The sequence below is a fragment of the Pristis pectinata genome, chromosome 26 (genome assembly GCF_009764475.1).
Source record: "Pristis pectinata isolate sPriPec2 chromosome 26, sPriPec2.1.pri, whole genome shotgun sequence".
In the NCBI taxonomy this organism is placed as follows: domain Eukaryota; kingdom Metazoa; phylum Chordata; class Chondrichthyes; order Rhinopristiformes; family Pristidae; genus Pristis; species Pristis pectinata.
The window spans coordinates 11,734,812-11,760,715 of record NC_067430.1 but is presented as its reverse complement, the minus strand read 5'-3'; the positions used below and the strand labels follow the sequence as shown (position 1 = coordinate 11,760,715).

General features: G+C 43.8%; 1 protein-coding gene across 1 annotated transcript in view; it reads right to left on the bottom strand.

Annotated features, from left to right (window-relative positions):
- The window catches only part of igsf21a (immunoglobin superfamily, member 21a), a 265,795-nt gene extending 256,877 nt beyond the window's left edge, over window positions 1-8,918 (bottom strand). Inside the window, exon 1 of the mRNA XM_052039435.1 lies at window positions 8,428-8,918. Within this exon, the coding sequence (XP_051895395.1) occupies window positions 8,428-8,491 (64 nt within the window). The 5' untranslated portion in view covers window positions 8,492-8,918. The remainder of the gene's footprint in view (window positions 1-8,427) is intronic.
- Window positions 8,919-25,904: the final 16,986 nt, after the last annotated feature.

Sequence of the window (25,904 nt, the reverse complement as noted above, 5' to 3'; positions counted from 1 at the left end):
GGGTTTAAATTCCACCACACTGGTTAGTCAGTCAAAAGGAGATACTATCAGCTCAGCCAGGTTAGGGTTTCAAACCGTTGTCAGAAATGAAAGGACATGTGATAAGACCCTGCACTAGTCCATGCCCGTCACAGTAACATTGGTCTCGGCACCATTTCAAATGCAACCACCTTGAGTAGAAAGATAATCTTTTACTTTTAACTCACATAGACTGTCAGTCCCCATCAGAAACAGACTTATTGGTCTGTCCAATTGATTCTGAACCCCGGTCCCAGGGATGAAGGATGGTGTTCCAATACAATATTATCACACAGCAGGATATTTTCAGATACACGTGTCTCAATAGGGCAAGCTCCAGAAGTAAAAGAATTTAAAATGTCACAGAACTATCCCCACCTCCCTCTCACCACCTCCAGAGCTTCATCTGTGTAGGATGGATTTAAAGAGTTTACATAGATTAAAAGGTACTGTTTGGATACACAGTCAGAGCAGTCTCTGTTTACTCTTTCCTTTCATGAGAAAATCCTAAATGTAAACTAATTTCTATCAAGCACTATCAACAAGCAAATTTTGCCCAATATTTGGAATCCTATCATTCCTAAGACAAGTTATTTAGCAAAACAAACTGAAATGTATATAGAGATTTATTAAATCTCTTAACATCCACACTAATGGTATGATGGTTTCCTTCTTGAAAGCAATTATGGCAACCAATAGGGGTGCACTAATGGCAGTTAGGTTGCGAACAGGATAAAAAGATATGAATATAAGAAAATAGAACAGGACTAGGCGATACGTCGCCTCTAGCCTGCTTCACATTTCTACCATACCTTCCATCTCAGCGCCATTCTCCTGCTCTAATTCCTCTAGTATCCAGGAATCCATTGATCTTAGTTTTGAAATCAATAAATGACTGAGAAGCTGGGTAAAAAATTGCAAAGATTCACCACCCTTTGAATAAATTTCTCCTCATTCCCCTCCTAAATAACCCACCCTGTATTTTGAGATTGTGATCCCTAGATCTAGAATCCCCAGCCAGGAGAAACATTCTCCCAAAATTCACCTCTAAGAATTGTGCATGTGTCACCCCTCATTCTTCTAAACTCTAGAGATTAGAGGTCTCGGCTGGTCAATCTTCCCTCATATTGACAGATCCACCATCCCAAGAACCATCCGGCTGAATCTCTTTTGCACTCCCTCTTAAGTCATGTCTTTCTTTTTTAGGTAGGGAGACCAGTATTAGACACAACACTCCAGGTATGTAGGTTCTCACCTAGCCCTTTATAATGGTAGTGAGGCATCTTTATTCTCAAACTTTTACAATTGAAGTTTCAAAAGCTGGGATGTCCACAATTTCCTGGAGTCAAACATGAAGGGATGGTGCTTTGGGCAAAGTGCTGGGGACCTTGTAGTGTGAAAGGTCATGGCTGTCACGTGACACCATTAAGCACATGGTCGAAAGCAACACCACTGTCAATCAAGGTCTGGCTCCGCCCACCTATTAGTGCACACCCTTAACAATTGGCTCCTGTACACAACTTTTGTACCTGGCCAATGAATCATTGGCTTGTTTGAATTACCTGGGCTGGCTCCACCCAGCCCTCCAGCAGTATAAAGAGTGCCACATGCTTGTTTTCTGCCTCTCTGAGGGATGTTGAGGTAAGTTGTGCACTGCTTAATAGAAATTAGTTAAGTATTCCTGGGATCATAGAGCTGATGCTTGTACAGAGTCGGTCAGGCATTGTATTGTTTTTCCCTGATCACTTGTAACCAGTTTGTTATGTGCATGCATCTCACCCTTGTTGCAATCCCCCATGTTCATGATCATGTGTGTGTATATTGCCTGTTATCCTGTCCTGTGCTTGTCTTTGTGAATAAATCATTTTTAAACTCCAAAGACTGTGTCCAGAGTACTTGCCCTTTAAGACCTCAAAGAACCTTTCTCATAACAGACCTCCATTGCCTACTGCCCATTACAAATGAGCAGCATCAGGAGTAAATGTGAGAATGGTGAAGGAAGAATTCAGCTCTTCTTTATTTCCTCCTCCATTGCAAGTTCAAAAATATATTTGGCAACAGAGAAAAATCACAGCTCTAGCCATTTGATGCATGGAGGTATAAATATCACAAGGATTTGTTCCTACTCTTTCTGTTCTGACTGGCTTCTTACCCTGACAATCCATGTCTGTTCACTGATATGTTTTAATAGAAGCTAATCCTTCACTGCCTGAAAGCAAAGAGGAAAAGCCAGGAAGATCAGCAGCTGAAATCATCCTTTAGAGAAGAATTCTCTCTAAGACAAGGGCCAGAGAAGGTGGTAGAACAGCTGTTCACCAAGCCCACAGAAGTAAACTACAAATGGCATTTCTGGTCAGTGGAACTTCCCAATTGGGAAGTGACAAGTTTGAACTCTCCCTCTAACTATAAATTTGTCTCCTTCTCTCCTCTGCCCACTTGATCTGACACTTCTGCAGCCAAGAAGGTGAAGATACAGACTGTTGTCAACATTTGGGGCAGCACAGTGGTGTAGCTAGTAGAGCTGTCATCTCACAGCTCCAGCAGCCTGGGTTTGATCCTGACCTCCAGTGCTATCTGTGTTGGCTTTACATGTTCACCCTGTGGCTGAGTGGGTTTCCTGGAGTGCTCCAGTTTCCTCCCACATCCCAAAGATGTGTGGGTTGGTAGGTTGATTGCCTGCTGTGAATTGACTCTGGTGTAGGTGAATAGTAGAATGGAGAAAGTGGCATGAATAAAATGGGCTAGGTTGGGATTGGTCTAATTGGGTGCTTGATGGTCAGTGCAGACTTGATGGGCTGAAGGACCTGTTTCCAAGCTGTATCTCTGACTTCTTGGGAAGATTTCTCTATTCTGCTTCCAAAGAGACTGGAGCATACCATGTTCTGAACTGAATTCACCCATTCTATAGCACTGTGAGTTAATGTGTTTAAAAATATGCCCTTCAGCCGTACTGTTTTATAAATAGCCTTGAATCTTTTTTTAGCTAACTCAGTTTCAGTCTGCACCAGAACTATCCCTGTACACTGGACTTCTGCAGAAGGGAAAGAAGGACTCCCCATCTTGTCCCACAGCTCGAGGTTCAGCCCAGACTTGGGTGCCATCTGTATGGAGCTTGTTCTGTGACCCTGTGAGTCTCCTCCAGTTGCTTGGGTCTCCTCCCACATCCCAAAGACAAGGGTTCATTGGCCCCTACGTTGTCCCTAAATGTGGGTTAATTGGGGGGGGGGGGAGAAATAAAGATGAGTTGGTGGGCATGTGTGAGAGAACAAGTTGCAGGCAGACAGGAAAATTGGGAGGGGAGTATGGGACTAGTGGGATTGTTCTCTGGGAGTCAGCAATCCACGTTTTCCTATTTCTGAAACCAAATATCCTTGGTCACATGGCAACTGTTGCATGACACATTATGAGCAACATCCAATTGACAACTGGCACAGGCAGTTTCAAAAACCGTAATAACACTCCCCATGTATTCTCTCTGAAAACAAAAGGCCACACAGCTGTCAATCTTCTTGGATGCAGCCTGTGACATTAGTTCCGTCATTAAAAAGAAATCATGTTACTGGGAGTTAGGGATAGCAAAATGCAACCTGTGCTCGATACACAAGAGAAAGAGGCTATCAAAAAGTTATTTAAAGCAGAAGGAATAATTAAGGCAGAGCATTTATAGTTTAAGATGTTAGCTTCATTCATTGTTTGTTCCAGTATCTATTCAAGGATATTCAAAAATGTTATTGTTTTTAAAGTGTTGAATTGCTCTTTTATTGCCTTCTAATATCATTAAAGAGGGAGAGTCTTCACATCACAGAACAATCACAATGATTTTAACAGGGAATGTGACTGAAGTTCAGTTTTGGAGACAGTTGGGGAGTGCCTGATTCTGTCGGAAGCAGCAGGGTACCCCCTTCCCCAAGTAGTTTAAGGCACGGTGTTCTTTGGTTGGTCAGAGGCTTCAATGGGTTCCACTGGGCACAAATCAACTGCAAAAAAGTTTCCTTAAAGTTGGGCACAAGTCATCAATGTCTGAGCAAGTCTACCTAATGTAGAAAACAGCACTGTTTCACCAGGACAGGAGAGGGTGCTCTTCTGAGCTGGGCAGTGAAACAGCAGCAGCTACTTGCATTTGTATAGCACTTTTAATGTAGTAAAACATTCCATAGCATTTTACAAGACTATTATTAACCAAATTTTGATGCCATGCCACAGTGAAATTTATCATAAATGGCTAGAGGATTATTTCAAGAAGCAAGTTAAAAGGATGAAGCAGAAAGACTAAGGTGGAGAGGTTAGGGAAAGGAATTCCAGAGCAGCCGCAGGCTAGGCTGCTATTGATGCAATGATTAAAATTGGGGATGCTCAAAGGTCAGAATTGGAGGAATGGAGAACAGTTATGGGGCTGTGTGTGATTACAAGAACAGGTAGGGACAAAAACAGAAGGATTTGAAAACCAAGGTGAGAATTTTAAGTGATGTTGCTTGATGATTAGCAGGACAGAGTGAGTTTAGTGAGCAAAGACACATGCAGCAGACTTTTGATAATCAGGTCTGCTCAGGAATAGAATCAAAACCCAACCGCAGTCAAGCTGAACCCAATCCAAGCACTTATAAATTTTTACATATTTGACCCGACCCAAAGATGTGCAGAGAAGGCTGAAGTCTTGTCTTGCTGCTCATTCATTGCCATTCCTCAAAAGCAGAGGACATGTGGCACAGTATGAAGTGCATCATCCTGAACTAGACTGAGAATGCAGGCCTGACCTGGTCAGAGCCTAAAGTTCTATCACAGTATCAAGCATATCAGGAGCAAGGGGGTATCCAGGAAAAGTGGGTCCCCTTAAGGACCAAAGGGGTAATCTGTGTGGAGCAGGCTGTGCAGATGAGATCCTAAATAAATACTTCTCATCTGTTTTCACCAAGGACAAGGATGATAGTGAGTTCAGGGAGGAGTACATGGATAATCTGGAGCAGGTCAGTATTAACAATGAGGTGTCAAATGTCATGGGACTATTAAGCACTAAAAAATCCCCAGACTGGATGAGATCTATCCCAAGTTGCTATTGGGAGGAAATGACTGTGGCCCTGACAGATTTTTACATCAACATTAGCCACAGATGAAGTACCAGAAAACAGGAGGATAGCTGATGTTGTCTCCTTCTTTAAGAAGGGCAGCAGGGATAAGCCAGGAAGCTACAGGTGAGCTTTGTCAGTGGTAGAGAAATTATTGGAGAAAATCAAAGGCAGTGGCTGATCAGAGATAGCATAGCTTTGTGCAGGGGAAATCCTGTCTCTCTATCCTTGAGTATATTGAGGTGGTAACTAAGAAGATTGAATGAAGACAGGGTGGTAGGTGTTGGCTATATGGACTTTAGTACAGCATTTGACAAGGTCTTACATGGTAGGCAGGTGCAGAAGGTTAAGGCACATGGGATCCAGGATGAGCTGGCTAATTGGATCCAAAATTGGCTTGGTGATAGGAGGCAGAGGGCAATGGTGGAAGGATACTTATTGGAAGTCTGTGACCAGTGGTGAACTGCTGTTTGAGAAATTAACAACTAGGACGTATGATTAGTAAGTCTGTGGAAGACAAAAATTAGTAGTGTTGTGAATAGAAGGTTGTCTAAAGCTAAAGCAGGATGTAGGTCTGATGGAAAATTGGGTGGAGTGTTGGCAGATGGAATTCACTTCTGATAAGTGCAAGGTGATGTATTTTGGCAAATTAAATAGGAGGACAAATTTGGTACTATTAGACTGCTAAGGAACTTTGATGAACAGGAGGACAATGGGGTTCAAGTCCACAGTTCCCACAGGTAGATCAGGTGGTGAAGAAGGCATATTGACAGACTTGCCTTCATGGGACAAGGCAAAAAGTTGGAATGTTATGTTGCAACTTTGCAAAACTGATTAGACTGGACTTGGGGTATTGGGTGCAGTTCTGGTCACCACACTAAAGGAAGGATGTAGTTGCACTGGAGAGTGTGGAGGAAATTCACCAGGGTGTTGCCTGGATTGGAGGACCTTAGTTATGGGGAGAGATTGGATAGGCTGGGCTTGTTTTTCCTGGAGCAATGGAGGTTGAGGGGTGACCTGACAAGTGTATAAAATTTATGGACAGGAGTTGATCAGAATCTTTTTCCCATAGTAGGAATGTCAAAAACAGGGCACTGGCTTAAGAGGAAGGAGTTTTCAAGCAGATTTGAGGGGAAAGCTTTGTCTTTACACTGAGTGGCTGATATTTAGAAATTGCTTCCAGAGGAGGTGATGGAATCAGATACAATCGCTACATTTAAGAGACCTTTTTCAGGCACAGAAGGATATGGATCCAATGTGGGCAAATGGGATGAGTGTAGATGGGCAAATGGTTTGGCATAGACATGATGGGCTGAAAGGCCTGTGTCCATGCTGTACATCTCTGACTGACTATAATAGACACCCAGACCAACCCAATCAGGTCCAATTGGGCTCAGGCCAGGTAACTGAGTTCTAAACCTAGAGGCTATGGAGGGTAGATTTAGGGAGGATGGCCAAGACAAGAGGAAATTTCAGCCTGTGAACTACTTTTGATCTCTGTTCCCTTGTTCTAAGGTAGGGAGAAACAGCAAGATCCCACAAAGGCAGAGTTTCAGTTTAACATATCTGAATGACAGGGTTTTCTATGTTCTATGTCAGCCTAGTAATTTCTAAGGTAGGGACATGTTTGGCACAGCTTTGTGGGCTGAAGGGCCTGAATTGTACTGTAGGTTTTCTGTGTTCTAATAATGGAGCACTTCCATAATATTGCACTGATGTCTATCTAATTTGAGTTCACATAATTGGAATGGTACCCACTGAGCCAATGCTGACAGTATAATTGTGATAAACATACTAATACAATGGAGCCATGGTAACTGGAGTTTGCACACTGATTCAGGGAGACGTGAGAGGTGATTATTTGCCTCATAGTGAACTGTGTTTTCACTGGGCTGCTGGATAACAGTGGTCTGGTGCTTCTCACTGTAAATCAAATGATTAGGGGCAGCTTCTGGGTGCTTCAAGGAGGTAAGTTGTGACTGAGCGATCACCTCCAATAAATGCAGCAAAATCAGATAAATGGCCCATTTCCCACTCCTGAATGTGAACACAACCACGTATGTGACTGAATGGGTAGAGGCAGCACCAGAGGAGGAGTGAGGAGAAGGGGACAGAACTTGCACCAAAAAACTCGGGCCACTAATCCCTCTCATCTCCCTTAGTGCATTGATGACACTCAAGGACAGGCTGTTTCCTTGAAGAAATGTATAAATTAATGGAGATTTGCATTTATTTGGCATCTTTCATGACCTCATTGACCTACAGCACTTCCTATGAAGCAGGTACTGTTGTTATTAATTTCAAAATACACTTTATTCATGAAAAATCACATCAACATTTTCATCATAAGTCATGCGATTCCACTTATTTAACACTCTCAGTTGTCACTTAGTTGCTGTTGTAGGGTAGGCAAAGTAGCTGTTAACCTGCACAACATCTCCCACAAACAGCAATCTGCTTTTTAGTTACAGTGACCTGTTGGTGGTGATACCCACTGGTATGGACTCTGGCAATAACTCCCCTTTTAAGAAAGAGCAGATGGGTGGTCTCTCCAAGCTTTCACCTAAAGAAGCTCAGCCACAACACTGCTTCAGGATTGTATTGGACTGCTAGCCTGGATTTTTGTTCCTTGAGTGGGGTTTGAGTCCAGCACTTTCCAACTCAAGAATGCCACCAGTCCGGCCATTCGACCCCTCGTGAAGTGGCCAATCCACTCTCAGCAGACAGCTCTGGCACTAGGCGCGTTCAGGACGAGTATGAGCAAAAAATAAAAGTTCTGCGACAAATACAAGAAAATGCAACCTTAGTGTAGTTAGCGGACCAGCAGAACGGCCACGGTGCCGAGCGTCGTTATAACCCCAGGAGGCTTCCAATCGGTGGAAAGTTGCAGACTGTTAAAAGAAAGCAGCCTCGCGAAAAAGCTCCCAATTTCCCTGATTTTTGTTTAATCGGGATCGCTCCTTAAAGCTATCCCTTTTTTATTTCTATCTTGAAGAGGGGCTCAGATGAAACACACAAAAACACATTGTTACGAAATATGAGGACTTATAAAAAAACGCTGTTGCATAATTGCGGCTAAAACGTGTCAAAAGCCTTAGAACAACTGAATCCATCATGCACAGATAATACGGATTCTAGGGAACCAACACACCACACAAATAAATGAAGCATGAAACGAACAATAAATAGGTGGGAGTTGGTTTGTCCATACAAATTGGTGATGTATATCTATAAATACCTTGATGTTAAAACGCGCATTCTTTCAGCAGATACCGTTGTTTCCGCTGGTAAAAGACTTTCCCCCTCTCGCCTTAATAGTAAAAGAATTTTCATCCTTCCGACTTACCGAGAGCAAGGTCCACCAGATAAAGCAGGAGGAAAAGGCGCTGGTAGAGGTCTTTCCTGCTCATTTTTGGTCACTTTCAAAGTCAGGCTTCAGAAGGCGCCGGGTGACGAGTTCCAGCCAGCAAACAGCGCCGGGTGATGCTCATTATCCAGCGAGCCAACACCGGCACACTGACCCAAAATTTACCCTGACTCAAACATTCAAATCCAGCCAACTTGATAGAGTTTGAGAGATTTTTTTTAAAAAAAAGATTATTAATAATTTGGTTCAATCATACTTCGCCGGGATGCCCAACATGAGAATTCTGTTGCATTCGCCCAGCTCGACAGGGGTAGTACTGACACAGGTTTTTCTGAAACCTCTCCCACTCCGCCCTTCCCCACTCTGACTCGATTTTCAACACCGTAGATGTGTTTAAGTCCTTGCTGCAGATCCCTTATAGAAACGGTTCACTATTTCTGGCTTTTAAGCCGATTTACCAGGGCTGGAGATTTCTGTCCCTCCGTCTCTGACACGCGTACACTGTCTTCTCCTGGGAAGGTTAACTCTTACTCCGCCACTCGTGGTATCAAAACGATGATCCTTCAATCTCGTCAACCTCACCCTTGGAGAAATCGTAAACTTTCAACGTGCTTTGAACCTGACAGGGCATATTAAACAAAATCTAATTGCTAATTGGAGGATGTCATCTATCCCGAACCTCCAATGTTTTTAAAAGTGAGAGTAGGTAAAAAAATTAATATTAGTTTTTTTTCGCGACTAATTAAAACCACAAAACTAGCACTTCGTGCCATTAGTTTCCGTTTTCAATCTCTGCTTTTTGAAGGCGATTTCTTATGTGAAAAATAGTAGCCCTTTTCCCTGATTAACTTCTCAAGTCTTTAATCCAGCGCCTCAGTGGGCTATTTAACTGTGAGTGCCATCACAGCCAAGCCCAAACCGGTTTAATATGAAGATGCTGGTGGACTTTGTTCTTCCATTTCCACATCTCGCTAAGAGAGCTATTGAGACGGGCCGCTTTATAAGGCGGGGTAATTCTTCCCGGTGTTAGGACACGGATGGAGGCTAGGTTACTGGTGGCCAAGTGTGTCCCCCTCATCTCATTGAAAAAAGGAAACATGCCAGGATTCCCTATTTGTACCTGGGTGAGTCTGTGATATACTGTGACCAAGCAGGTCACCATCAAGAGCTGGGGAATGGGATGAGACTGGACTGCGGGTTTTTGGATGGAGTTGACTGGCCCTCTGCAATTGAGGAGGGGGAGGGGAAAGGAGGGGGAAGGGGAGAGGGGAGGAGGGGAAGAAGGGGGGAGGCGGGGAGGAGGCAGTGGGAAGAGAGGTTGGGTGGGTCAGAGGAGGGGTAGGTGAGAGACCACCTCCACCAACCTATTAAATCTATTTTCGGGGCAGCCCCAGCACCCACCTGCAGTGAGTGTTGAAGCCGGGCACTGTCCACCCTCAGCTGGGGCGAAGGGGAATGGTGAATGTTAACGGTGCCTGGGTTTGAAGTGACACTACTTCCAGAAGACAGCTGAGTTATCCCGGCTGTGGCAGCTCCCATTTACACCCCGTGTTTCCTAACACATCCAACTTGTGACACCAGGATTGGGCTGGGGTGTAATGTTGGAGTGGGTGAAACAAAGAACCGAAATCTTTAATCTATCTCTACTTCATGTGACAACGCAGGAAGGACTGAAATGGTGATAATTATTCTCCCCACAGAAATGCCACTCTGAAGCATTCATCCCTCCCTAATACCCGGGAATAAATGTTGGGAGTGGGGCTCCATTTCCATCTACTACCTGTTGAACTCCATTTATTTTGATAGTCGGCGCTATCTCGGTGGGCCGAAGGGCCTGTCTCCATGCTGTATGTCTCTGCAACTTAAATTGTGAGGACAAGAGAAAAACGTTTTGAGACCATCAGGTTTGTATAAGCAAATGGCCTATGGAGTAGTCACTGTAAAAGTTACCTGACATCAGAAGTAGAGGATGTGCCAAAATATTAAAGAAGTGACAGCAGGTACTTTGAAAGTAATAATCAGATTGGGTGCAGCCCATGTAGATTTATGCAAAGCAAAATCATGTTGGACAAACCTGTGTGGTTGTTTTTGAGGTTATAACTAGCAGGATATGTAAGGAGGGGAGAGTGAGTGGACACGATGGAGAAGTGTGGAAATATTGTAATCCTGTCCACTTGGACGCTGTCTTTACCTCTCGCTGCCTCGGTGAAGCAGCCAGCATAATCAAAGACCCCACCCACCCGGGACATTCTCTCTTCTCTCCTCTTCCATCGGGTAGAAGATACAGGAGCCTGAGGGCACGTACCACCAGGCTTAAGGACAGCTTCTATCCCACTGTGTTAAGACTATTGAACAGTTCCCTTATACCATGAGATGGACTCTAACTCAGAATCTACCTTGTTGTGACCTTGCACCTTATTGTCTACCTGCACGCACTTTCTCTGTAGCTGTGACACTTTACTCTGTACTGTTATTGTTTTTACCTGTACTACCTCAATGCACTCTGTACTAACTCAATGTAACTGCACTGTGTAATGAATTGACCTGTACGATTGGTATGTAAGACAGGTTTTTCACTGCACCTCGGTACAAGTGACAATAATAAACCAATACCAATAGATAGAAAACAACACAGAAATACTGATTACTATTAAAATGGTGAGAGATTGGGAAGTATTGATGTTGAAAAACCTGAACCTCTTTGGGAGAAGTCACTGGAAGTTAATGTGGTTTAGGAAGGCAGAAGGTGTGTTGGTCATTATTGCAAGTGGATTTGAGTGCACAAGTATGGACGTTATCATACAATTGTATAGGACCTTGATGACACCGCAGCTAGAGTAAATTATACAACTTTGGTCTCCTTTCCTAAAGGAGGAAATATGGAGGAAGCTCATCTGACTAGAGAAACAAAGGACTGCAGATGCTGGAATATCTAGATGAAAAACATGATGATGCTGGAGGAACTCAGCAGGCCAGGCAGCATGCGTGGAGAAAAGCAGGCGGTCAACATCTCAGGTCATGACCCTTCTCAGGACTGAAGATAGGAAAAGGGGAAGCCCAATATATAGGAGGGAAAAGCAGAGCAGTGATAGGTGGACAAAAGAGGGGAGGGGGGTGGGCACAAGGTGGTGATAGGTAGATGCAGGTAAGAGATAGTGATAGGTAGATGAGGGGAAGGAGGGGAGAGCAGATCCACTGGGGGATGGGTCAAAGGTAAGGAGAGAGGAAGAAGGGGTAGGGAAAAAAAAGAGAGAGGGAAGGAGATAAGAAGCATGGTGGGGGTGGGGTGTGGGGATTACTTGAAGTGGAAAAATTCCATGTTCATGCCGTTAGGCTGCAAGGTTCCAAGATGGAAAATGAGGTGCTGCTTCCCCCAGTTTGCACTTGGAACTCTCCTGGCAGTGGAGGAGGCAGAGGACTGACGTATCAGTGATAGTGTGGGAGGGGGAGTTGAGGTGACTGGCAACAGGGAGATGCAGATCGTGGTTATGTGAAATGGTTACCTAGTCTGCGTTTGGTCTCACCAATGCAGAGGAGGCCACACTTGGAGCACCGAACGCAGTAGATGATAATAAGGGAGGTGCAGGTGAATTTCTGTCTCACCTGAAAGGACTGTTTGGGTCCCAGGATGGAGGTGTTGTAGGGGCAAGTGTTGTACCTATGGTGGGGGCAGTGGAAAGTTCCCGGGGTGGGAGCGGGATGGGTGGGAGGAGTGAACTAGGGAGACACGGAGAGAGTGGTCCCTGCGAAAGGGATAAAGGGGTGGGGAGGGGAAGATGTGCTTGGTAGTGGGGTCCCGTTGGAGATGGCGGAAGTGGTGGAGAATGATCTGTTGGATACATAAGCTGGTGGGATGAAATGTGAGGGCAAGGAGGACCCTATCCCTTTTGGGTCTGGGAGGGGTGAGGGTGAGAGCAGAGGTGCGGGAAATGGCAGAGATATGGGTGCGAGCTCTCTCGACCACAGTCGGAGGGAAAGTCCTGTTAGAAAAGAAGTTGGACATCTCGGATGTCCTGGAGTTGAATGCCTCATCATGGGAGCTGATGAGGCGGAGAAATTGAGAAAAAGGGATAGCGTCCTTGCGAGAGACAGGGTGGGAGGAGCTGTAATCAAGGTAGCTGTGGGCGTCAGTGGATTTGTAGAAGATGTCGGTGGACAAGGAATCTCCTGAGGTGGAGACAGAAAGATCGAGGAAGGAGTCAGATAGTCCAAGTGAATTGGAGAGCAGGATGAAAATTAGTGGTGAAATTTATGAAACTGTTGAGTTCTGCACAGGTACCAATGCAGTTGTCGATATAGCAGAGAAAGAGTTGAGGGATGGGACCAAAGTAGGCTTGGAACAGAGACTGTTCAACGTAGCCAACGAAGAGGCAGCTATAGCTGGGGCCTGTGCAAGTTCATCTGACTGTTACTGGATGTCAGATCTCTTATAGGAGGAGAGATTGAGTAAGATAGATTTATATTGTCTGATGGCATTGAAGCAGATAAAATTGTTAGAGGGTTCAAGAGGGAAGGTGGGTGAAGAAAATTATCATTGAGGCATCTAGAAATAGGGGTCACAGTCTTAAGATAAGGGGTAGGCCATTCAGGACTTAAATGTGGTGAACTTTCTTTACTCGGGCTGGTGAACCTTTGGAATTTTCCACCTGGAGTGCGATAGAGGCTCATTGACTGCATTCAAAATCGAGATCAATAGATTTCAGGGTAATGGGGAATCAATGGATGTGGGAAATGTGGCACAAACATGGTGTTGAGGTCAAAGATCAGCCATGACCTTGATGAATGGTGGGGCAATCCTGAGGGCTGAGTGGCTAACTCCTGCTCTTATTCTTTATGTTATGATCTTCGTACATGTCTTTGGAATTTCAGAAGGCCTTTAACAAAGTGCCATGCAAGAGAATATTAATCAAAATTAGAGTGTACAGTATTGGGGCAATATACTGGCATGGATTGGGGATTGATTATTGGACAGAAAATAGAGTAGTAGTTTAAAAAAAAGGATTGGTAAGGCTGTCACTAGTGGAGTGGCATGGGGATCTGTTCTTGGACCCCAGCTGTGCACAATCCATATCAATGATTTGTATGAGGGGAGCGAGTGTAATACATCCAAGTTTACTGATGAAACAGAACTTGGTGGCGGTGAGGACTATGAGGAGGATGTCAGGGGAGAGGCTTCAGGGGGTTGTCAATGGGAGATGGAATAAAAAATGTGAAGTCATTCACCTTGGCAAAAAAAAGAAAAGCAGAGTATTTTGTAAATACTGAGAGATTCAATGGTGTTAGTAATCAGAGAGACCTGCAGGTAGAGCAAGTAATTAAGAAGGCAAATGGTCTGTTGGCCTTTATAGCAAGAAGCTTGAGTACAAGAGTAGAGACAAGTTACTCCTATTATATAGGACCCTGGTGGTACTAAATCTGGAATATTGTGTAAAGGTCTGGACTCTATGATATACTTGTGACAGGGGGAGTGAAATGAGGGTTCAATAGGTTGATTCCTGGGGTCGCGTGTTTATCATATGAAGAGATATTTAGCAGACCAAGCCTGTACTGTTTTGAGATTAAAAGAATTAAGATTGATTTCGTTGAAACAGACAACATTCTTCTGGGACCTGACCCCAGGGGCAGTTGATGTTTCCCCTGGCTGGGATGGGAACAGTCTCAAGGTGAAAGGTTGTCCATCCAGGAGTTGAGAAAGTTTCTCTCCTCTCAGAATAATGAATCTTTGGAATTCTCTGCTGAAGAGGACTGGAGGCTCAGTTGCTGAATATATTAAAGATAGAGATCGAAAGATTTTTGGATATTAAAGGAGTCAATGGAAATGTTCTTCTTAAATAAGTTAGCATGAATTGTACTACCAATGCTGTCAATTTACAGGAATCGCCAGACCATGCTGCTTCAGTACGTAAGAACATAAGAAATAGAATCAAGAGTAGGTCATTTGGCGCTGCTGCCTTCTGTCATTCCATAGATCATGTTTGGTCTTTTACCCCAGTGTCCATTTCCTGAGGTAATTTACCCCATAACCCTTGATTCCCATAATATCTAAAAATTTATCTCTATCTTGAATACGCTCATTGACTGAACCTCCACAGCCCACATGGGTAGAGTATTTCTTTCCATCTGTCCTGAATGGCCAATCCTTACCTTGAAATGGTGACCCCTGGTTCTGGGCATGCCAGCCAGGGGAAACATTAGTTCTATGGCTACCCTTGTCAAGCCTCTTAAGAAATCTTGTAGGTTTCAGTAAAGTCATCTCTCAATCATCTAAACTCGGGAGAGTACAGTCACAGCCTGCTTAATGTCTCTGCAAACCTGCCAATCTAGGGATTGATGTGGTGAACCTTTGCTGCACTCCCTCTGCCACAAGTATATCTTTAGGTGGTGAGATCGGGTTGTACACGATATTCCATGTATGGCCCCACAAGGCTCATATATAATTGAATCAAGACTTCTCCATTCTTGTACTTAAAGCTTCTTGCAATAAAGACCAACATTCCATTTGCCTTCATAATAGCTTGCTGTACCCGCAGGTTAACTTTCAGTGATTCATGTACAAGGACACCCAGGTTCCCTGAACACCAACAACTTTCAATCTCTAGCACAATAAAAGGTGCATTGATCAATGGGAATGCAAAGCAGTGGTATTTGTATTTATGCAGTGCCTTTCAAATCTCGGGATATTCCCAAAGACAATTTGTATTTCTTTTTCAAGTGAGGTCCTGATTTAAATCCAGCAGCCATTTTGCACTTAGGAAAGATCCCATAAACACCAGTGTAATGACAATTGGTAAATCTTTACGTTTTACTGCTGGGAAGTAATTTAGAGGAGTGATTTGAAATGAAAGTGAATTTGAGGAGAACGATGAATGGGCAAACCACTAGCAATAGACATAGATTACCTTCTCTCATTCATGAGAGAGGGGCATTGTTGTCAGTGACAATATTTACTACCCATTCCTAATTGCCCCTGAGAAAGTGGTGGTGAGCTGCCTTCTTGAACCATTGTGGTCTGCATGTTGAAAGAAATCTCACAATCCTGGGGGGCAAATACATGGAATTAAATTCAGATGATCTGCAATATATTTCCAAGTGAGGATGGTGTTTGACTTGGAGAGGATCTTGGAGGTTGCAGTATGCCGACCATCCTTTCTAAGTGGTAGAGGCTCTTGATTTGGGAGGTGCTGGCAAAGACAGCTTGGTGAATTGTTGTCTTATGCAGTGCATTCGTGGTGAAGGTAGTCCATAGGGTGATAATCAAGTAGACTGCTTGTAGGCACTGTGTGGTATTATGCTTCTTGACTACGAGAGCTATTTTTAACCAGACAAGTAGAGAGCCGTCCACTAGACTTGACAAAGAATTGACTTGGGAATGATTTGTTCCTTTTTAATGACGGAAAGGCAGGACAAGAGACATTTTTTGCTGCAGAATACCTGTCCTCTGACCTATTCCAGTAATCAGTGTACTTTTGTGACTGCTCCATTTAAGGTTATTGCTGAGCTAATAAATACAACTTCCTGTTAACTGGTTCTTTCAACAATTTGTATGTGCTGATAGAGTACACAAACCATTCTGAAGAACAAGTATTGAAGAACATCTCAAACAGCATTTTGACTTGTTAATACTCAGCAGAAGCTAACCTGCAGGTGCCAATAGCCAACCACCAGCAGCCAACCTGGAGGTCATGTGCGGGCAGGAAACTCCAGCCAGTCGGCAGCCATCTGGAAAGGAAGGCGTTCAGGTGTCTCATGTTGCTGGAGAGGTTGAAGTGGAAACCAGGACAGGCTGGATTGCTGTTGAGATCTGGACTGCGGTGGCCCAAATGAATCGGAAGTGGGGAGGGAAATAAGAACAGGAATGGGAATTTAAAAAGGTGCTTGGCAAGCATGGAATTAGACAAAAGTGAATGCCAATCCGTGTAAGGAGATATGAGCAAGGCTTCCAACTGTTTGGGTGTAAGAGGTGGGTCATAGGAAAGGGAGGTGAAGGAGCTTAGGGAGGGAAATACAGATGTTGGGACCTGGTGGCTGAGTATGTCGCCACTAGTCTAGGGTTGGTATAAAATTGAATCTTCCAGGATATTACAAAAACAGTTTGGACTGGCCCTTTTCCCTTTCCCTGTGGTCAGGTGTCTTATCCCATCCAGTAGCCATCCCCAACCAAGTTCAGGAACTCAGAATAAGGAATTACATCTTGAACTTCTGTTGTAATTCATAAAATCAGTGTTTTGGACACCATTTGAAATAGATGGACATCCATTTCCACATTTTATAACCTCTAAGTCAAACTATGGAGAAATTTGCATTCACCTTTGTGTTATTGTATGCCCTTTCAGGAGAGCACATCCCTCTCACATTGCAAAGGTGCAGGTTTGCAAACCGGCAGTTCGGGAGTCCCCATGTCTGTATGGGTTACTGGTGCTGTTAAATAGTAAAATTCACAAAGTATATTGGAGTTGTTTCCAGCTGATTGTCCAAACAAGCACCAGCCTACCCACTGGGGCAATGGTTCCTGGCAGTCTCTGGAAAAGGTGGAAGGTGATGATGCAGCAATCTGGAAGATGAAGGCATTGCGAAGTTCACTTGGAGCTTAGGCAGGATGGGAGAGACTCAGGAAGCCATGAGACAAGTAGTGTTGATGGAATAGAAAGAAGAAGGAAGCATCTGATGAATGGAGTGTGAAGGCTCAATATGAGAGAAAAGATCTACATCCAGAGAGTGGGTAGAACATGGAGCATGCTGCTACTAGAAGCAGTTGAGCTGACTTACATGTCTACATTTCAAGGGAACCTATCCAGGTCCATGAGAGAGAAAGGACTAGAAGGACAGGATTGGGTGGTGCATACACACCAGTGTGGAGATGCTGCATAGAGCAGGCTGTTCCTGAACTATAGATTTTTTTTTCCCAATTAACCTTTTTCTGAGTTCCACCTCAGAATGTGAGATAGGTACCATAAAGCCCATATTTAAATCCTGAAGTGACAAGCTGTGCGGGGAGTTAGGAGTTAAAGCAAAGAAAGGAAGAATTTGGCACTAAGGAAGGCACGTTACATAGAGGCAGCTTTAGCGATGAAAAGGATGTGGGAGTTCTACTTGTGACTGGAAATACTGAATCCAACTTGGAACTCAATCATAGTGTATCATCTCCAACCCCATTATCATGACCTAGAGAACCATAGACCTGACGACCAAACAATCTGTTGTGTGAACATGCAGCAAGCAATCCAAGACCGTCTAGAAAGAATATAGGCAAAATAATCCAATCTGTTATGAAAAACAAGTCATGCTTAACAAATATATTGAAATTGTTTGAGATCATAACTCTGTTGATAGATTGTGGTAATAAAATTGCATCTTAATGTTCCATAAGCACATTATAAGGTCAGTCGCAGATCATCTCACCACTGGGTCAGCCCCCTTGCAAAAGAATCTTGTGAATGGAGTCTTCATGTAAAAGTAATTAGTATCTGGAATAAATAGCCATTTGAAAATTAAAACAAACGCAGATGCTGCAAATCTGAACTAACAAAGAAACTGCTGGAAAAACTCATCAGGTCAGACAGCACCCGCGGAAAGAGAAACAGTTTAGATTTCAGATCCAGGATCCTTCTTCAGAACTGAGAAAGAGAGAAACAAGTCTGCCTGGGTGGCGACACAAGGGACTGGAATCTGCAGCAAAACCAAACTGCTGAAAGAACTCAGCGGGTCAGGCAGCATCTGTGGAGACAAAGGGATGGTCCGTGTTTTGGGTCAAGACCCTGCATCGGGACTAGGTAGCAGAGAAGGTAGGGATATAGAACAAAGGAATTTCTCTGATAGGGTGTAATAATGGGGCAGTTAAGATTAAGTTTCTTTGTCTGTGTAATGTGTTGTTAATGTTGCATTAAATAAAGATGAGTCAGGTTGAACACTCATAAAGTAAACATGCACTTCCTTGATTTGACTTCTATCAGTAGATATTAGTATCTGGGTCTTGTGTTTGACTGCAGATCCATTTGATGGACTCTTGTTATACTTACCACCTTCTTTCATATTCTGAATTTTCCCTGTTGCCTCTGCATTCTCCTGCTTTCTTCATCGACAAATATACATATATCTCAACATAAGTTAGTGGAGTTCTTTGAAGAAGTAACATGTGCTGTAGGTAAAGGGGAACCAGTGGATGTAGTATACTTGCATTTCAAGAAGTTGTTTGGTAAGGTTCTGGAAAATAAATGTTCATGGAATAGGAAGTAATATTTTGGTGTGGAACAAAGATTGGCTGGCTCACAGGAAACAGGATAGGTATAAATGGATCTTTTTCTGGTCGGCAAGATATAATGAGTGGAGTGCCACAGAGATCAGTGCTGTGGTCTGCACTTTTATATTTTATTTACATGATTTGGATGAGGATACCACAGGTATGGTTGCTAATTTGCTGATGACACAAAGATGAGTAGGAAAGCAAGTTGTTAGGAGAACATAAGGAGACTGCAAAGGATATAGATAGATTAAGTGAGTGGCAAAAGATCCAACAACTAGAGTATAATGTGTGGAAATTTGAAATTTTGGTTGGAAAAGTTAAAAGGAAGAAGCATTATATTATCTAACTGGTGAGACATTGCAGAGCTCTGAGATGCAGAGGGATCTGAATGCCCTAGTGAATGATTTGCAAACACATGGCATAAAGATACTGCAAGTAATTAGAAAAGCTAACAGAATGTTATCATTAACTGCTAGAAGAATTGAATACAAAAGTAGGGAGGTTATGCTTCAGTTATATAGGTTACTGGTGCAATGCCATCTGGAGTACTATGAACAGTGTTGGTCTCCTTATTTAAGGAACGGTGCTAGTGCATTGGAAGCAGTTTTCACTTTATTCCTCAGTCTTCCTTTCTGTGGAGAAAAGTACAATCTTTGCTGACAGATAATCTGTTAACTCTGGTTTTAACCTAGTGAACCTTTCTCGAAGAGTTTGCAATACAGAAAGGGACAATGGACATTCTAACATAAATTATTACCATAGAGTTAACACAGGGAAGAGTAGTTAGTAAGTGAGAAAAATTTGAAGATATCAGGAAGTGAGAAAGGTTTGAAGATCTCAAGTGTTTCATTTATTATTGTAAGCTCTTCCTTAAACTGCAATGGTGAATAGCTCTCATTGTCTATTTCCCAGACTAGTACCCAGAATGGGTGGGTTGTCTAATGAGCAAAGGTTTGACAGTCTGAGCTTTTAGCTGTTGAAGTTTAGAGGAGTGAGACGGGATTTGATTGAAACGTATCGTATCCTGAGGCGTCTTGACAAAGTAGAACTACATGCCTCTGTTTAAAAATAAGGTCCATCCACTAAGGACAGAGATTAAGCAAAAATTTTTCTCTAAGATGGCCGTGAGCCTTTCAAACTCTCTTCCTCAAGGGGCCATGGAAGCTGTGTCCTTGAACAGTGGTCCTTGAAGGTGGATAGATTCTTGATAGGTCAGATGGTGTAAACTTATCACAGAGTTGAAATTGTGGTAAGATCAGCTATGACGTTCTTAGATGGTGGAATAGACTTGAGGGGCAGAATAGTCTAGTCTTCCTACTAATCTGTATGTTTGTATATTCATATGTAAGGAGTTAGCCACTTAGGACAGAGATAAGAAGTTTCTTCACCCACAAGATATGAATCATTGGATTCTCTGCCGATGAGTACTGTGGAGGTTCAGTTGCTAAGTATGTTAAAGACAGAGAATGATGGACTTCTGGATGTTAAGGGAATCAAGGGATTTAGGGTAAATACAGGAAAGTGGCCCTGAAGTAAAAGATCAGCTGTGAATGTTACAGTAGGCATGAAGGACCGAATGGCCAATCCTTGCTTCTATTTAGCGACATAGAGCTACACAGCACGGAAACATGCCCTTCGGTCCAATTCATCCATGCTGACCGAGATGCCTACCTGAGCTAGTCCCATTTGCCTGTGTTTGGCCCATTTCTTGTGTTCTTATGTGAGAATCATACATATGTATTTCTGTAGCACCTTTTACAGAGTCTGAGTATTTGATAGCAATGAAATGCTGTGAGGTGCAACCACTTGTCGGGATGAATACAAATTATTGAAGAATATTGGAACAAGGGAGAAGGTACATAAACTGCATTCAACATCACCTTGATAATGAGTGACAATTGTTATCACATTGCATTGGGCTGTTTATTATGATTCGGTATGTGAGATAACAATTCACATCAACTACAAGCAACACAGTGGTTGCAGTACCCTGCCAACACAATGTCACAGCAAGATTATCACCAAAACACAAAACCACTACTGGCACACCAAGTCTTTGTCTGTCTTGCTCATAAATATTGAAGAAAACAAATGTAATTCCAGGCCAGTAATCACAGCGTGCAGTTGAAATGATAGTCATAATTGACTTAATGATGTTTTAATATGGTTGACTATGTTTAAATTCTTCAGTGCCATGATTGGCTTGTAATCACCCCAGCCATCTATTATTTTCCAAGTAACTTATTTTACTGTTTTCTCTTTTTCTGTCTCCTCACTTGCTATTTATTATCCATCTTTTTTCAATTTGATTCTCATTTTTGCCTTGCATTCTGAGCAATCTGTTACACACTTAAACTGGAAGTAAATAGATACTAGTAGCTCTTGGAGTGAATCTATACCCTTTCCCCATCCTCCTTGCCGTGTAACCTTACCTCAATTGCATCGCTGAACTCCTTAAGTGAAGTTAATATTCCAGCACACAGGAAATGGAAGCTAAGACAAAAAGTATCCAAAGAATCTAAATTTATCAGTATTCCTAGCACAGCAAAGGTGTTATCCACAGAATATTCAAACTTATTTAAATCTTAAAAGCAAATCTTCCTACAAAAAATATGCTCACCCGTGGGACAAGGTGACATGAGAGATGTTTATGAAATAATTCTGCACTATTTGAATAGGAGCTTTTTTTGCTGTAGTGTTAATCTGGCTCTCAACTGACATATAGGAAAGGCCAGGAAAGGTGAGAAAAAACACAGAAGAAATGAGAGGAATTAAAATGACTTTTTTGGGGGAAGGAAGCTCCAGAGGGAGAACGCCTTTTGTTCAAAACCACTTCAAAAGTGCCAATGAATCTTATTGATATCTGTAGCTAAATATTTATCAGCAGTGCTCAGTGATACAGAGTTTTGAATGTTAGCAGGAGCATATTGGAGATTCAGATACGTGATCCAGTCAGGTCCCAAAAACAGCGATGAGATGAATGATCAGAGAATTAAATTTTGATGATCCACAGTTTCTTAAGTATGGTGATGGGTTTCTACATGTGTCAAGCTCCCAGATGACCAAAAACTGAAACTTCAAAACTCTGTTTTTACTTCATACAGATAACTCCAGGATAATGAGAATCCACAAGTTTCCTTCCCCTCGAGCTGGTTTATTTCCATCCTCAATTGCGAATATAGTCCAAGCTGCTCTCACTGTCCTCACTTATTTCCATACAGGGGGCCTAATGTCACAAAAAAAATGGTCATTACTCAAAAGAGTCCTTGTTCAGAATATGTGCATCCTCCTACACCAAGATTCCATCTTGGAACAGAGTTGTGCGCATGTACCTAGCAATTGTGGATAGTATGTGAGGCCAGAAACTACTGAATAAGCTGGTAAGACTTTTCAACTCTCACTTCCAACCAATGCCTTGCCTTAACCTCACAAAGATGAACAAGTCATTAAGCAGAAAGGAGAACAACACCAGCTCTTGTTAAAGGGATTATGAAATGCTCACAGGTTAGTTGCTAGATTGTTTCTTCACACTGCTCATTCAATTATACACATGTTGTTTTGCAGAGTTCCTAAACCTGGCTAAAGTCACAGCTCATGGCTACAGGTGTAAGCTGAACAGCTGAGGCATTGCTGGAGCACTGTTCTGTGCTGAGATGAATGCCACCATATCCATCAAGATTCCAACCAGTGGAGATCTTTTGCCTGATGAGTTTGACTTGGGCTCCTTGATGCCAGACTTGATTGAATGCAACCTTAGTACTGAGGCAGTCTCCCTCTTCTCACCTCTGAAACTGAGCTTGTGTTTACCCCTAGGCAGTAATGAGATCTGGAAGTGAGTAACCCTGGCAGAACCCAATCTTGCTATTAGTGCCCAGGTTAATTATCCACCACAATTCATTGCCTGTTTTGCCAGGAATGTAGAGCACCAACCTGATCCATTACTTACCTTTCTTTCCAGCTGTCCTCTGACCACTGCCAGAAATATGCACAAGTAACAAGAAAACAAACTGTTGGAGGAACTCAGCGGGTTGAGCAGCATCTGTGGAGGCAAAGGGATAGCTGATGTTTCGGGTCACGTTGCTGCATCAGGACAGAGCGTGGGGGGAAGAAAAAGAAAAAAGAGAGTGAGAGGGAGGGGTGAGACAGGGCTGGTAGGTGATGGATGGAACTGGGTGAGAGGGAGGGGTGAGACGGGGCTGGTAGGTGATGGATGGAACTGAGAGGAGGGTGGACGGGGCTGGTAGGTGAGATGGAACTGGGTGAGAGGGAGGGGTGAGACGGGGCTGGTAGGTGATGGATGGAACTGGGTGAGAGGGAGGGGTGGACGGGGCTGGTAGGTGATGGATGGAACTGGGTGAGAGGGAGGGGTGAGACGGGGCTGGTAGGTGATGGATGGAACTGGGTGAGAGGGAGGGGTGAGACGGGGCTGGTAGGTGATGGATGGAACTGGGTGAGAGGGGGGGGGGGGGGTGGGGGAGGGGGGGGGGGGGGGTAGGTGATGGATGGATGGGTGAGAGGGAGGGGTGAGACGGGACAGGTAGGTGATGGATGGAACTGGGTGAGAGGGAGGGGTGAGACGGGGCTGGTAGGTGATAGGTGGAACCGGGTGAGACGGGGCAGGTAGGTGATAGGTGGAACCGGGTGAGACGGGGCAGGTAGGTGATAGGTGGAACCGGTGAGGTGAGAGGGAGGGGTGAGACAGGACAGGTGGTTTTTAAGTTTTAATTCCTCTCATTTCTTCTGTAGTTTTCTCTCACTCTCTCCCTCCCCCATCCACCTGGCTCCATCTGCCCATCATCCCCCACCTCACCTGGTTCCAGCTTATCACCCACCAGCCTCTGTCTCACCCCTCCCTCTCACCTCTTTATACTGGCTATCTTCCGGCCACGCTCTCACTCTTGATGCAGGGTCATGGCCCAAACTGCCTCCCTTTGCCTCCACAGATGCAGCTCGACCCACTGAGGTCCTCCAGCAGTTTGCTTTTTTTCCTCCAGATTCCAGCATCTGCAGTCTCTTGTGTCCCCATGTATGCAGATGCCAGGTGATCACAATGTTTAACAGTATCTACCCTCAGAACCAAATAGATTACTTACACTGTGGTGATTTTAACCCAACCAACGCTCTGAAAACTCAAGAAGTTAAAAGGGTGAGTTACCCTTCAATGTTTTACTCCAATCCCACCTGTCTGAAATCTTAACCTTCTCTTGGTAAGCCTGCAAGAGCAAATCTAATTGATAGTCTGTACATGGGAACTACTGTGGCTTTCCTGTCAGGTGAAGGCATTGGCAAGTGGATCCAGGACCAAAAGAGAGCCAGATTGCAAACATCTGAGAAACATTTATTTCCTTGAGTATACTTCAGGCCTCCCCTGCTCCAGGCTCCCCCATGTTCTCTCTGCAACCTTCCTGAAACCACTTATCAAAATGATTCAATTAAGATCAGGGGCAGGACTGTGGTGCCTCACAACTCCAGTGACCCCAGGTTCAATCCTGACCTCCGCTGCCATCTGGGTGGCTGAGTGGGTTTCCTGTGGGTGCTCTGGTTTCCTCCCATATCCCAAAGACCTGCAGGTTGGTAGGTTAATTTTCTGCTGTAAATTGCGCATAGTGAATAGATGACTGGTAAAATTCAGGGGAGTCAAGGGGAATATGGGAGAATAAAAATAGCATCAGTCTGGGATAAGTGTGAATGGGTGCTTGATGGTTGGCATGGACTCGGTGAACTGAAAGGGACTGCTGTATGACTTTAAAAGCACTTATCCTATTCAACATCAGTGCTTCTTTGCTTCTTCCACTTCAGATGGGCGGCTGATTGGGAGGCAAGGGAGGGAATTTTTGGGGTAGCTATTGCCAATGAGATAGAAGTCATAGAACATTACAGCACAGTACAGGCCCTTCGGCCCACAATGTTGTGCCGACATCTTATCCTGCTCTAAGATCTATCTAACCCTTCCCTCCCACATAGCCCTCCATGTCTCGATCATTCATGTGTCTGAATGAATGTTGAGACATTCTGAATGAATGTCAGAATGAATGTTAAGATCTGAGGGTTAAAGTTGCTTAGGTTCCTGTTGCCTATACTTCAAGCTTGTTTGACTCCTATTCCATATTATAAGCAGATCTCAATTGCCTTAAGAAGCTACGTTATCAAGCAGATATAGATTTGAAATAATTGATAGAAGGATTAGACAGAGATCAGGAAAGAATTGATCAGTGGTAGGAGTCTTGAACTCATTGTCTGAAATATGGCAGAGGGGGTGGAGGGTAGTGAAGGCAGAAACCCTCATCTCATTACAATTATGTACTTAGAGTCATAGAGTAATACAGCACGGAAACAGGCCCTTCAGCCCAACTCGTCCATGCTGATCATGGTGCCCACCAAACTAGTCCCATTTGCCCATGTTTGGCCCATATCCCTCTAAATCCCCCTTATCCATGTACTTATCCAAATGTCTTTTAAATGTTGTTATTATACCTGTTTCAACCACTTCCTCTTGGCAGCTCATTCAATATACGCACCACCCTCTGCGTGAAGATGTTGCCCCTCGGGTCCCTTTTAAACTTTTCACCTCTCACCTTAAGCCTGTGCCCTCTAGTTTTTAGTTCCCCTCCCTGAGAAAGGACTGCGTGCGTTCACCCTATCTATACACCTCTATCAGGTCATCCCTCAACCTCCTACATTTCAATGAATTAACTCCCAGCCTGCTCAATCTCCCTTTAACTCAGGCCCTTGAGTCCTGGCAGCATCCTCGTAAATCTTCTCTGCACACTTTCCAGTTTAGTGATGTCTTTCCTCTAAGTTGACGAGCCATGACCCTCAGGGCTACAGACCTCGTGAAGTAAGGAGAGACTGGGGTGTGCAGCTATTTTTCAGCCAGCACCGTCACAATGGACTGAGCGGCTTGCCTCTGCAGTTTTAATTTCCCTGTGATTTGCAGTGGATATGTTACTGAGCTGGTAATCCACAAGCTGAACCAATGATGCAGAGAGTGACTTCAAATCCCCTGGCAGCTTGCAAATTTAAATTCAGTTAATTAAATAAATCCACAGTAAAAAGTTATGATCAGTAATAGTGACCATAAATCTACCACATTGTTGTAAAAACCTGTCTAGGTTCACTAATGCCCTTCAGGGAAAGAAACCTGGCTCGCAAGTGATTCCAGAGCCACAGTGCTGGGTTGACTCTCACCTGCTCTCTGCCTTGCTGGCCCGCAGAG